At 39.8% G+C, this 14458-nt stretch overlaps 1 protein-coding gene across 1 annotated transcript; it reads left to right on the top strand.

Moving 5' to 3' along the window:
• The first annotated feature begins 8320 nt into the window (after window positions 1-8320).
• On the top strand, window positions 8321-13982 carry LOC141558574 (gasdermin-D-like). Its single transcript, XM_074296025.1, has 4 exons — window positions 8321-8463; window positions 10998-11142; window positions 13016-13095; window positions 13421-13982. Exons 1-4 carry the CDS (start codon window positions 8347-8349, stop codon window positions 13667-13669), a joined length of 591 nt encoding a protein of 196 aa, XP_074152126.1. The 5' UTR covers window positions 8321-8346; the 3' UTR covers window positions 13670-13982.
• The last annotated feature ends 476 nt before the right edge of the window (window positions 13983-14458 follow it).

The following is a 14458-nucleotide window of genomic DNA, read 5'->3' as shown; positions in this document are numbered from 1 at the left end:
AAAGACATTCAGTGCTCTTGGATAGGCCGAGCGAATATAATAAAGATGACAATACTCCCCAAACTAATCTATTTATTTAGTGCTATACCAATCAGATTCCCAAGAAACTATTTCAATGACCTAGAAAAAATAACAACAAAATTCATATGGAAGAATAAAAGTTCAAGAATTGCAAGGGAACTAATGAAAAAAAACTCAGAGGAAGGTGGTCTAAGTGTACCTGATCTAAAGCTATATTATATAGCAGCAGTTACCAAAACCATTTGGTATTGGCTAAGAAATACACCGGTAGATCAGTGGAACAGATTAGATGCAAAGGACAAAAAAGGGTACATATATAGCAATCTAATCTTTGACAAACCCAAATATACCAACATTAGGGATAAAAATTCATTATTTGGAAAAAACTGTTGGGAAAACTGGAAATTAATATGGCAGAAATTAGATATGGATCCACACTTAACACCGTATACCAAGATAAGATCAAAATGGGTCCATGATTTAGGCATAAAGAGTGAGATAATAAATAGATTAGAGGAACAGAGGATAGTCTACCTCTCAGACTTGTGGAGGAGGAAGGAATTTATGACCAGAGGAGAACTAGAGATCATTATTGATCACAAAATAGAAGATTTTGATTACATCAAACTAAAAAGTTTCTGTACACACAATACTAATGCAAACGAGATTAGAAGGGAAGTAACAAATTGGGAAAATATTTTTAAAATCAAAGGTTCTGACAAAGGTCTCATTTCCAAAATATATAGAGAACTGACCCTAATTTATAAGAAACCGAACCATTCTCCAATTGATAAATGGTCAAAGGATATGAACAGACAATTCCCAGATAAAGAAATTGAAACTATATCCACTCACATGAAAGAGTGTTCCAAATCACTACTGATCAGAGAAATGCAAATTAAGACAACTCTGAGATACCACTACACACCTGTCAGATTGGCTAAGATGACAGGAACAAATAATGATGAATGTTGGAGGGGATGTGGGAAAACTGGGACACTGATACATTGCTGTTGGAGTTGTGAAAGAATCTAGCCATTCTGGAGAGCAATTTGGAACTATGCCCAAAAAGTTATCAAAATGTGCATACCCTTTGACCCAGCAGTACTACTACTGGGCTTATATCCCAAAGAAATACTAAAGAGTGGAAAGAGACCTGTATGTGCCAAAATGTTTGTGGCAGCTCTTTTTGTTGTAGCTAGAAACTGGAAGATGAATGGATGTCCATCAGTTGGAGAATGGTTGGTAAATTATGGTATATGAAGGTTATGGAATATTATTGCTCTGTAAGAAATGACCAGCAGGAGGAATACAGAAAGGCCTGGAGAGACTTACATCAACTGATGCTGAGTGAAATGAGCAGAACCAGAAGATCGCTGTACACTGCAACAACAATACTGTATGAGGATGTATTCTGATGGAAGTGGAAACCTTCAACATAAAGAAGAGCCAACTCACTCCCACTTGATCAATGATGGACAGAGGTAGCTACACCAAGAGAAGAAACACTGGGAAGTGAATGTAAATTGTTAGCACTAATATCTGTCTGCCCAGGTTACATGTACCTTTGGAATCTAATGCTTATTGTGCACAAGAAAATGGTATTTACACACATGTATTGTATCTTGGTTATATTGTAACACATGTAAAATGTATGGGATTGCCTGTCATCGGGGGGAGGGAGTGGAGGGAGGTGGGGGATAATTTGGAAAAATGAATACAAGGGATAATATTATAAAAAATATATAATAAAATTTTTAAAAAAATAAAATAAAAGTTATGATATGGGCTATATAAATTAATCCATATCCTTATGTGTGACAACATAGTAGTTGTATTGGCATAAATACAAAAAAGATTTGAAAAAAAAGAAAAATGACCTATATGTACCAAAAATGCACTTAACAACTCTCTTCTCAGGGTGATAATATTGGAAATTGAAAGGATATCCATTAATTGAGGAATAGCTCAATAAACTGTGATATGTGTTTATGATTTAAAAAAAAAAAAAAAAGAATATATGACAAGCACTAGAGAAATGGGGATTTGTAATAGCAAGTATTTAACTGACAAAAGAATGGTCCAAACAAAAAGAATCATAAGAAGGATTTGAGTAGCCCTTTCTCTGTTTATCTAGCTATAAAATATGAAAAAATATAAATAATTATATGTAAAAAAAATCTTCATCATAAAAAAAAAAGAAAGAAAAAAAGAAATATCTTGAGTTCTGTATTTGAAGATCAAACCTTTTATGTAGGTCTGGTTTTTTCATCAAAAATAGATGGAATTCATTTATTTTGTTAAATGTCCATCTTCTTCCCTGGAAAACGATGCTCATTCTTGCTGGGTAAGTTATTCTTGGCTGCATACCAAGTTCCTTAGCCTTTCGGAATATCGTGTTCCAGGCCCTTCGTTCTTTTAATGTGGATGCTGCTAGATCCTGGGTTATCTTTATTGTGGATCCTCCATATCTGAATTGCTTTTTTCTAGCAGCTTCTAATATCTTTTCCTTTGTCTGATAGTTCTTGAACTTGGCCACTATATTTCTTGGCGTTTTGATTTTAGGGTACCTTTCAGTAGGTAATTGATGAATTTTTTCAATGTCTATTTTACCCCCTGTTTCCAGAACATCTGGGCAGTTCTCTTTGATAATTTCCTCAAAAATGGTGTCCAAGCTCTTTTTTTCCTCACATTTTTCAGGAAGTCAGATTATTCTCAAATTGTCTCTCCTGGATCTGTTTTCCAGGTCTGTTGTCTTTTTAATAAGGTACTTGACATTCTTTTCAATTGTTTCATTTCTCTGGTTTTGCTTGACTACCTCTTGGTTTCTCCTTGAGTCATTCATTTCTATTTGTTCCAGTCTAATTTTCAATGATGTATTTTCTTCACTCACTTTTTTTATATCTCTTTGTAATTGTCCAATTGAGTTTTTATCTTCTATGGAATTTTTTTCCATTTTATCCATTTTATTTTTTGGAGAGCTGTTTTCTTTTTCCAGCTCACTAATCCTGTTTTCCTTGGAGTTGTTTACCTTTTCCAGCTCACTAATCTTGTTTCTCAATGATTTGATTTCTTTATCCACTCTGTCTTTGAATGCATGGGATGACTTCTCCAGGCTCTTTTGCCAAGCTTCCTTCTTATATTTTTAAGACAGATCATCCTATCCCCTACAAACTCTCTCTCCCCCATACTAAAGAACTACAGTTCCTTCAGCTGTTTCTGTCCCATTTAATTTTTTTCCCAAGCTCACCCTCATCTTGATGGTCCTTCTTTGGATGGCTCTCCCTTAATGATATTATTGAGTGTAAAGATCTTTTAAATGGGCGGCCACAGTAAAGAGATTGAGTGGCCTAGAAGTAATCTCTGTGGAGATAGGACTGCCCTGTGGGTGGGATCCTGGTCTTATTGAGATAGCTTCCTAATGGGTGACTCTCTCCCTGATTGGCTGTGTGTGTGACCTCACAGGCCCTTTATAAGCCCACTGCAGACCACAGTTGCTCTCTTTAATCTGGTGCTCTTTAACCTGGCTCCCTAACCTGGGCTACTCCAGCCAAGAGAGGTAAGGACTTTGGTAGTGAACACATGGGTCTTCAAACCAGGTTTTCATTTCAGAGTTAACAAGTCAGGGCATTATGTGAGTAAGTATAATGAAGGGTTTTAAGATTACATGTGGCTGTTCTTGAGTGTGCTATCGGTTATTAAACTATAGATTCAAGAAATCATGGCCAGAGTCCTTTGAAGGCCTCAGAGGAGATGAGCTGGGTAGAGTTGACACTGCAAAGGTCAGTGGTCAAAGGTACTCTGTTGGGCCTAGGACAGACTGGTAATTGTACCTGCCAGGAGGGCATGTTACAATTGAGGTTGGGAGGGTGTTGGTATATTGGGGCTACAGCATATTGGGATTACAGGCTAGTATTGTGGTTTGCCTCAAAAGAATTTGTAGGCTCAGACCTCCAAATCAAGGGGCAAAGATTTTATTATTCCACTAAGAGCAGGCTAAATTTATATGGGGTTTTTCGGAGGCAAAGGAATTTTTTTTTTTTTTTTAGCAATTAACAAGGAGAAAGACAAATTTCCTTGCAGAGATGCCATGGCAAGTGGGGGATCTCCAGGCTAACTGTAAAAGGATTTAGGCATTAGCTATTGTGAGACTTTCTCCTTTTTATAGATAATTCTTTTAGGATACTAAATCCCTTTTAGGATTTGGCCTTCCAGTTCATGACTTTCTGTTTGGCAAAAGATAGGTTTATTTACAAGAGATTACAGATAAAAGGAAGAGATAGAGTAGACTCCAGGAATGGTAAATATGGAATAGACATTTCCATTTTTATAAAAGGTAAAAAGATGTACAAAACCTTAACAGGAATTTATTTTCTACAACCATTCCCCCTGGTCTCTTTCAGTTTTCATAAACTCATAATCAATAGATATTAAGCATAAAAATACTATGTGCCAGATATTGTGCTAAGTGCTGAGGATACAAAAAGAGACTAAAGGCCAAGGGATAAAATATGCAAACAAATGTATACAAAGGAAGCTATATAAAGGATAAATTGGGAATACTTAAGAGTATCTGACTTGTTAAGGCTGTTCTAAGCCTTTCAGGTATGGGATCCTGCTCTCAAATTTTGTGTCTGTGATTTTGCTCTTTGCTCTGAATCACTTGGAGTTTACATCCAGTTTCAGACACAACTTGTGATTTTAGAAAGTAACTTCTTAGAAATGACTTTAGGAAAGTTACTTAATGTCTAACAACATTGTTTCCTCAACTGTAAAATGAGGAAAACAGTACTTCACAGGGTTCTGGTGAGGATTAAATGAGATAATATTGGCAAAATGCTTAGCACAGAGTCTAGAATACAGTAGGAGCATAATCAGTGCTTATGCCCTCCTCCCTTTGCTTCCTTCTCACCTCCCCATAGTAGTTTGCCATATTTGTTATTTTTAATTGCTCAAAAATATTTCATGATATTGACAAGCCACAATCTTTTCCATCAATTCAATCTCCCTTGAGGCGATGTGTTGAAACTATATAGGAGTAGATAAGTATCTTAGAAGGTAAGGGAAATCTTCCTATTTGTCTAGGACTGATTTGTGAAGTGGTGAGCTCCCCATCACTCAGAGTATACAAACAAAGGCTTAATGACTACTGTCTGAAATCCCTTTGTAGTGTGATCTCCTTTAATTCTGTTCTTGGACATGTCATTGTTTCCCATTTTTAATGAAGTACTTCTAACTATTTTTGTACAGACTGGCCTTTTCTTTCCCATTTTAATTACTATCTTCCTCCATCTAAGTCTTACTCTGATGTATCTTCAATGTGTTGTGGCAGCCCTGGCTTCTCAGTGAAGCTCTGACCTAGAGAACTTTAGAATATGGGCCCCAGGTATGTCTGTCACTTCAGAACAAGTCTCATTAGATGTGGAGGCTCCTGAGCACCAGCAGGTTGGCCACCTAGCTTGTGCTCCATGATTGTAGAGAAGAGGGCCACCACAGTGGCATCATGGGTCCTTAAAGCACTAAGTAATATCAGCCTGAAGATAAAGCCCTCAGCCTTAGTTTATTTGTAAATAAGTGAGTGGGTTGAACTGGTTGGTCTCTAGAGTTCTCTTCTAATACTAGTGATCCTGGCATTAAATCACCAGGTCAGTTTAGCAACATTGGTTTTGAAGTTATTATGGAAAGTTATTATGGGACAGAACCAGAGGACTTTCTAACAAAGCTACACTGCTGTAAAGCCCTCTTATAATGGAATCCTGTACTTTTTCCTCTTTGGCTGCAACAACATTGATTTTTCTTCTTTTTCTAGATCGTTTACTTCCAGATAAGAACCAGAAAACCTTCCCACCCAAAAGTAAGTGACAAGCATAGTTGTCTTCAAACCCCCGACCCAATGAGCCCTTAAAAGCTCTCAGTGTGTCCATGGGACCACTATGCAGGCAGCTCCTCAAGGACACCCTTAATTCCAAAATTGAGCAACTACCCTCTCCAGCTGGAGAGCTGGCCTCAAAATCCAGAAGAAATGGGTTCAAATTAACTTCTGACATATCTAACTTCTGACATAATCTAACTTCTGACAAAATCTAACTTCTGACATAAGCTGTTTGTGCCTGTACAAAACACTTAATTTCTGTGACCATGACTTGCTAAGCAGCTGTAGATCTGCACTGATAGAGGGAGTTTATTCTTTGGCCATTCATTATACCGATAAAATCACCAAAATACATCCCAGAAGCCTTTTTGTTGTTCAGTCATTTTAGTCATGTCCAGTCTTCATACCCCAATTGGAATTTTCTTGGCACACCTCCTGGACTGGTTCGCCATCTCCTCCTCCAGCTGGATGAGGAAACTGAGGCAAGCAAGGTAAAGAGAGCTTCCCCCAAAAGTCTTAGGGCATTTAAAGCTTTAACAGCTTTTAGGAAACTTCTATCTGTGTGCACATGTGTGTGTATTTACATATGTGTGTATAAACATGTATAAGGGCCACTATGTTGTGCAGTGAATAGATTGCTGGAACTGGAGTGGAAGATCTGAGCTCAAATCTAGCCTCAGACACTTACTAGCAGTGACCCTGGGCCAGTCACTCAATCCCCTTTGCTCAGTTTCTTTATCTGTCAAATGAACAGGAGAAGGAAATGGCAAACCCCTTCAATGTTTCCATCAAGGAAAGCCCTAATGGGGTCATCAAGAATCCAAAACAGTGGAAACCACAACTCAACAAAAATATGGACACACACACACACACACACACACACACACACACACACACAAATTACTTTAAGGTTTGTGAAATACTGGGTGTACAGTATCTACTTTGCACCCTTCCAGCTCCCCTGTGTGACAGGTACTCCACATGTGTTGAATCACATGTGTCATGGGGGCTCCCAGGCTCCCTGTCTCCCTGTGGCTGCCAGGGACAGAAACATGAATGTCTTGTTGGAATATCGAATCCTTCCTGCTTCTTGGGCTGTTCTCAGATGGAGATGTTCCTCCATCTACCTAGACAAGTTGTCAGCAATAGCATATGTGTTTTATCTCACTTGAGGTTTGTCTGTTACAAAATCTCACAACACACTTTAATCCTCTGGGCTCCTAAGGACGGAGATGGCTAGTGGCTGCATCGTCTATAGGTGGCTTGAGGTCAGCAGAGATCTTGTGTCTAACCCCCACGAGATGCACTAGCTGTTTGTGGGGGCCACAGAGCTGAGGGACCCAGTCATGCAGGTCAAGGGACTCCCTGAAATGCTGAAGAGTAGGAAGAGGGAGGACGGTCCAGGGACTGATGGCTGAGGTGTACCAGGGAGCAGGGGCATTAGGAGCTGGTAACCTCTAGGCCAGACTACTCAGGGCCCTTTAATAATCAAGGGAGATGGAGAGCTAGAAGTCAGCTGTTATTGCTGTGTCTGACACTGGCCCAACCAGTCACATGTTAGACTACATGGTAAGACACACAGGGATGGGAAGACAATCTGAGTCAGGGACCCACGAAGGATGGTAAAGTTGGGCATTGCTGTTCTGGGCTATGATTCCTAATGCATTTGGGAAAGTTTGGTCTCTGAAGACTGAAACAGATATTTTCTCTTTTCAAACTTAGGAAGTGGAAGCAGCATGGAATCAGGTTTGTGGCTTTTTTTTTTTCACCTTCATCTCTCCAAACTGAAATATAGAGATAGAAAAGATCTGAAATGTACCTAAAGTCAGAAGATCTAACTTCAATCTGGCCTAAGGCACTTACAAGCTGGGAAATCCTGGGCAAGTCACCTAATTGCAGACTGCCTCAGTTTCCCCATCTGTACAATAGAGATTATTATAGCACCTGCCTCCCAGGATTTTTGAAGCATTTGCAAAGTGCTATTATGATTTATCAGTGGAATGTGCTATAGATAAAAGTATCAAAAATAAATTATGCCTTTTTCTAAATTACTGACAAAGAGGCTAAAAAATGTCCATTCACAATTTCTTTTCTTAGAAAGGAAGGAAGAGAACATTTCACTTACCTAGGCTTGTTTGGGAGTAGGCATCTGGCTAGCTAGTTACCCTTCCTTATTGTGATGGAGTGAGGTCTCAAACTTCTCCCTGTGTCCCCATAACCTGGATCAAATTTTTGAGAGCAGGAAATATGGATGTGTACCTGGGTTGAAGAGACTATAAAGCAGGGACCCACTCCAACAGTCTGGGGAGGCTAAAAGCTTCCCAGGCAGCACTTGAGATAAAGAGCTTAAGAGTTGTGGTTTGATCCCAATCATAGCTGTCCTGGGTTTGTTTGTTTTTTTTAATGTCCCCACAGTGAACACAGGTACAGAATTTGAGAAACTGCAAGCTGAGATGAAGAAAGAACAAAGTCCATTGATCATGCTGGACAAGAAGCTACGGCAGTGTCTGCTTCAGGATCTTCTGGAGCTCCTCCAGACTGAAGAGGGTCTGGTGCACTTACAAGACGTGGTGAGAGAGCCTGGAAGTCAGGGCAATGGAGAATCACAGGACTGGGGGCTAGGGTTGTGGGGTGAGAGAACGAAGAGGGGAAGAGTAAGGTGGGGACATCGTGGGGTTTTGAGGTAGAGCACATGGCTTCATATGTACTTTTTTTTATCACTTCTGCCAACTTGGGAAAGTCAATACACTTCTCTCGGCTGTAAAATCTGTAAAATGAAGGGAGTGGTCAGAAATATAATTCCTACCATTTGTGAAAAATACTAATTAAAAACAAAAGGAAAAACTTCTAAAACCGAGTAAATATGGAAGTTGAAGAAGGGAAAGAGAAACGGGGAAAACAAATTTGCCATTTCATTTTTCCTGAACCTCTAAACCATCACATGAACCATGGCTTCAGAATAGCTTGGAAAATCTCAAAACTCAGAATTTTCTTCACTGATTTGAAATAATTCCACTAAAGACTCTAATGGTGAAGCAGAAATACTATGTAATTTCTAAGAAGTCCCTCTGTTAAATACTCTGTCTTTACATTATAAAACTATTAATCCTCTGAGAGGTTTCTAGCTCTGCTCCTGTGATATCCATCAATTTCTTTCCCTAAAAGTCATCTTATTCACAAGGCAAAAGGACTTCATTAGAGTTGATAGGACTCTTTGCATCCTGTGCACAGTTCCCTCAGTATTCCCATATTTAGGCTCCCTGTGGACTAAGGAAGAGAGATGCAATTAGCAATAATACCCCCACATTTCTAAAATGCTTTTCTCGTTCAGCTATTTTGTCATTCTTAGGGAGCCATCCAAATCCTTATTCAGTTATTGGACCCTCTGTATTCTTGTGCTTCTAAAACCACTCCACAATAAGCGAACTTGTCAATGCTTGGTCTGTCAATTTCCCATCACTGGTCAGTCTTTGATTGTATTTAATGACACAAAAACTGATATATCAAAATATCTATTTGCTTTTGGAAAAATCTATCCTTATGAAGCCTGACAACTTCCATACAGATGTTCAGTTGCTTAGCAGTATCCAAAAGAAACTGTTTGACTCACTTTTTTCTAGTTAAATATTTTCCCCTCCTATGAGTTATTTTGATTTCCACTTTAATTTTCTGTCCATGGTTCACTTTTCTGTATATAGATATAGAAACTTATGACTTCATTTCATAGGATGGTGCAGTGATGAATCCTGGACAAGTAATCCAAGAACCTAAGGTTAAATGCTAGTTCTTCCACTGGGTCATTGTCTGCCATCTTTTCTTTTCTCTGTTTCAGTTTCCTCCTTTGCAAAATGAAGTAGTTGGAATGGAAGATCTTTTTCCTTCTCAATTTTAATGAATTATACTTAATATTTGTGATAAGAATTTCTCACAATGTAAAAGAGCTAACAATTATCGAAGTATTTTGTTCTTCTTGGACTAACAGCTGCCAGCCAGGAATGATATGCTGGGAACCTCCAAAGAGACTGAGCCTGGAATAACCCATTGAGACAAAGTACTTCATATTATTATAGAAAAGAATATATTTAAGAGATAAGAAAACAAATCTTTGTGTGACACCCTTTGTGCATTACTTCCCCAACTGATATTCATATTTAAGAGATTGGGTACCCATATGTTGGGTGTTACCTCAGGTTCTAGGGTTTACCTTGTGGGACTAAACTACTCATTGTGTAACTCACACACCCTCCCTGTTGAGATTTCTACTTATAATTAGTCAGTAGCCTCAATTATCTTATAACAGAGGTATTTAGTTTGTTCCCATCCTGAATCAATCAGAGATGGTTTACATTTTACAGAGTATAAAGGGACAAATTTAAAGTTAGTAACATTTCATTAATGTAATGGTTCTAGGACTTCTGTGATGAAATTAACTAGTAGAATCTAAGAGGAAACATGAAACCATATTTTCTCTGCTCTCAAGTTTCAGAAATGTATATACTTTCCCAGAGCCAGTTTGGAATCATGAGCCTCCTCTGAGATCCCCCATTTGCTCTGTTGGTCCTACTCTTTGAGAAGTGATCTCCCTTTCTCTTTCTGATTCTCTCACTTTGTGGTATAAGACACCTGACCAAGAATCCCTTGTGGCTCCACAATTTCATAATTCCCTGTCTTGGGAAGGTCTTTAGTGTCTCAAACTTTGGATGACTTGCTCAAAAAAAATCTTCAAGGGTTATTCTCCCCTGATTCATGCCATTGTCACCCTGTAGGCCCTTCTTCTCTTCAGTCTCCCACTAACCAGCTTTACCTGTCATTATGCATATTCTCTTTATTTCCCCAGGAATTCAAACAGGGGAAGAGAATGGGAGGGCTAGAATATCCCTACATGGGCTCCACATGACTCCATGAGTGTCTTTCTCCCACTTGTCACTTACTGAATGATGTAGAAGAACTGAACCCCTCCAGGAATGGTTTAGGAACACAGGATTCTCCTCTGTCGCCAAGTTGTCACCTAAGAGCAGAGCAAGCCTGGCAGCTAACCCAAAGGGCCAGTTTGGGCAGAAGGGTGTCATTGTCCCCATTCAGCTTTCTCCTCTCTCCTCTCCAGCTGGTTGAGAGTTTGTTCAGTGGAGTTCTCCCCCAGAAGGCCGAGGGCGTGATGGGAAACATCTTAAGTAACCTGCAGGACCAGAGTGGACAACTTGTGGAGGAACTAGCAGGGGCATTACTCTATCTCCTTGGAGCTCTGGATGGTGAGAAATACTGTGGGACCATAGAGTGGAGGGGGGGGAAGGAGATCCAAGGAGACTAATGCTCAAAAAACAACACCTTTCAGCTTCTCTGTTAGAGGCCCTTGGGAGTGAGCTTTTCTTTAAAACAAAAACCCTTCTGCATTTTCTCCTCACCTATATAAGGTGGAAAGGAAACAGATACAAAGGCCCAGAAGGGAAGTGATCAAAGTCATGTATCTTCATATTACACTGGCTTAGCCCATTCCTCTGATCACTAGCCCATCATCTCTCCTTCATATGCACTGACTCCCTATGAAAGGCCTTCACCAAGTAGAAACTGCTCTCTCCCTGTTAAGTCCTTCCTTCCTATATTCCCCAGGGAATTCTCCAGTAGTCCTCAGCCCTACCTCATTGATCCTACATGGTTCTTCATCTAACACCTCTATGAAGATAACTGTCAGATTCCCTGCTTCTAATCCTAGTTTTTCCTCTGAGGTCTATTCCCCCATCACCAACTCCTGTTGGAACTCTTGACCTGCATATTCCATAGATATCAATATCAATATCAATTAACTCAATAAGTCAAAATCTGAATTCTTCATTCACCCAAAACCCACCCCCTCTTCCTAATTTCTCTATTTATGCCATTTTTCTTATTTTCAAATTCAATTTCCATTTGAATCCTGACTCTCTTGGCTCCAGGCTGCTGTGTTTGCCTCTGGTTTTCCACAGATTAGAGATCATTTTGGTCAAATTGATAGGTAGCTCCTCCACTTATATCAGCCCCAGACCCAGTGGAATGAGAGAGCTCTTTTTAACATGAAATTTCAGCTTTGGGCCCTCTGTAGTGAAGTAGTCCGTTCCCTCTCTTTCCTCCATATTAAATCATTTTGGGTGCTAGTAGGTTCTATCTCCATAACTTGCATCCATCCCCTTCTCACAACATTTCACCTCCATTCCTTTCTCACCACTCAATCATTCCTCCTTCAAGTCCTCATCACCTTTCACCTGAATAGCAATCTAATTGCTACCCCTGCCTCCCCTTCCATCCTACACATAGCTTTCAAAATGATCTTTCTAAAGCATAGACTTGACCTTGGAATTTTCTACACAATAAATTCCTTTGGCTCCCTATAATTTTTAAGATTAAATATAAAGTCCTCTGACATGCAAAGCTCTTCACAACTGGCATCCACTTACTATTCAAGCTCTATTACACATTACTCCCATTTATACACTTTATAAAATGAGAGCTATTTGGGAGGAAAAAAAAATTCCCTTTTTGCCTTTCTATCTCCAGTACCTAGCACAGTCTAATCTTTATTGATTTATTTAAAGGCTTGACTTTCCCTTAGCATCCTCCCTTCTCCAACTCCTTCATTTTACTGGGAGTCCCTCGACTTGCAAGATTATAGGATCTAGAAAGACATGACTGATTGACTCCTTCCTTTAGTTGACCATTCCATTATTCATCTTTTCTCACACTCTTCATTCTTGCTCTTCCTTGTATAAAGCATGCCTTTTCTAGTTGCCATGCCCTTGTAAAGCCTAGAAAATACCTATCTTTTCAACTCCTCTTCTTAGAATCCCTAGGTTCCTTCAGAGCTATGTTCCAGTAACACCCCCTACATGAGGCCTTCTCTGCTTCCCTATAACTATTTCTCTCCCTGAAAAAGTCTTGGTATTTACCCTTTCTCATCTTCTTAATACAGACTTACCCATATCAGGGCTTTCAAGTAGCTTATATTGGGTGAGGGACATATAGTATAAGCTATTTGAGAGCAGAGACCATGCCCTTTTTGCCTTTCTATCTCCAGCACTCAGCACAGTCTAACAATAGTAAAATGTTCAAGAAAGACTTAACTGATTGACTCATTGATTGATTTGTCCCCAGCTCTGAGTGAAATGCAGTATGAGATTATGATCCAGTTGCTGAAGTCAAAGGAAAAGATTCTGCCTCAGCAAGTAGACCTGGTAAGAAAAGCTGTTTATTCCCAAAAGTAAGCTGGGCAGCCACAACTTCTCAAAGCCTTGGAATGGGCAGTCTAGGGTCTAGAGAATAAATAAGAAGTGGGAGAAATGGGAGCAATCTAGATTGGGATAGTCTCAGTTATATGAATGACCTGCTCCTTTCGCTGCTGTTGCCCAGAACTCAATGGGAGGAGTTCTGACCTCAGAGGATTTTTGGCCTCAAGGGGACAGTGTAGCAGTTCTCTAAGGTTTCTCAGAGGACTTTCTCAGAACAACTAGAAAGCATCCTGTTCTTTTTCCCAAGAGACACTGATCTTATTTCCTATAGGTGACAGAAATTCTGAAGAAAAACTTCAATGAGACCAACGAGGTGACTTTCTCCCTTCCTTCAGAGCTTCTGTCCTTTGCCAAGGACAAGAGGGAGGAATCCACCCTCACATATGTCCTGTTGAAAGAGTGTGAATTGGAGATCTCAGGAGATAAATCCCAATTTACCTGGAACCCCGATGCTCTTTATTCACTCTATGCACTGTATGGGAGTCTGGGGATGCTGCAAGCTCTCTCTAAAGACTGCTGACCCAGCCCCCTCTTTCCCTCTCCTTTTGCTGTATCAAACCACTGGAATGTACCCTCATTTTTCTAGAACTAAGGTCCAGCAAGCACACTGTCCCCTGAGTTTGGCAGAGCATGATCCTTTGTGCTTACCCTCTGGAAGCTTCCACCTTCTGGCAGAATCACACAATCATCTTGCTTTGACCAGCATCAGGGGTTCTTTGGGCTCTGACAAGCACCAGACAAGTCCCCATGTTCTGGACAGAAAGTCCTGCCATGAATCAGCCTTGTCACATTATTGCTGTTACCCCTCTTTGTGAGACCTACAGGTCACTGCATGGCCATAATAAAGTATTGATTTTCTCCACATAAAGTAAAGTATTGATTTTCTCCACATAAAATGAGTCCTCACCCCTACACCTCTCTAGCTTCCCCCCTTGCCTACAAGCCATTTTAAAATTAAATTTCCATTTGATCCCTGACTCTCCGGGCTCCAGACTGCTGTGTTTGGCTCTATCCAGACATTATAGGTTAGTTCCATCCAGTTGACAGGCACCTCTATCCCCTATGTCAGTCCTAGAACTAGTGGATTAGGAGACAGCCCTATTTCAAATGAAATTTAATTATGAAATTTGAATGTTGGGCCTTCTTCTGTGATGAAGTAGTCTATTCACACCTAAAAGGAATCCCCAGTGTGATGACCAGACAAGTGGTCATCCAGCCTCCAAAAGACCAAAAAAAGTGCAGAAAAGCATCCCAAGGCAACTCATTTCCCTTTGGGGCAGATTTTACTATTCCCCAAGTGTTTCTTTTT

This window comes from Sminthopsis crassicaudata, chromosome 1 (genome assembly GCF_048593235.1).
Source record: "Sminthopsis crassicaudata isolate SCR6 chromosome 1, ASM4859323v1, whole genome shotgun sequence".
In the NCBI taxonomy this organism is placed as follows: Eukaryota; Metazoa; Chordata; class Mammalia; order Dasyuromorphia; family Dasyuridae; genus Sminthopsis; species Sminthopsis crassicaudata.
This window is presented reverse-complemented; position numbering and strand designations above follow the sequence as displayed.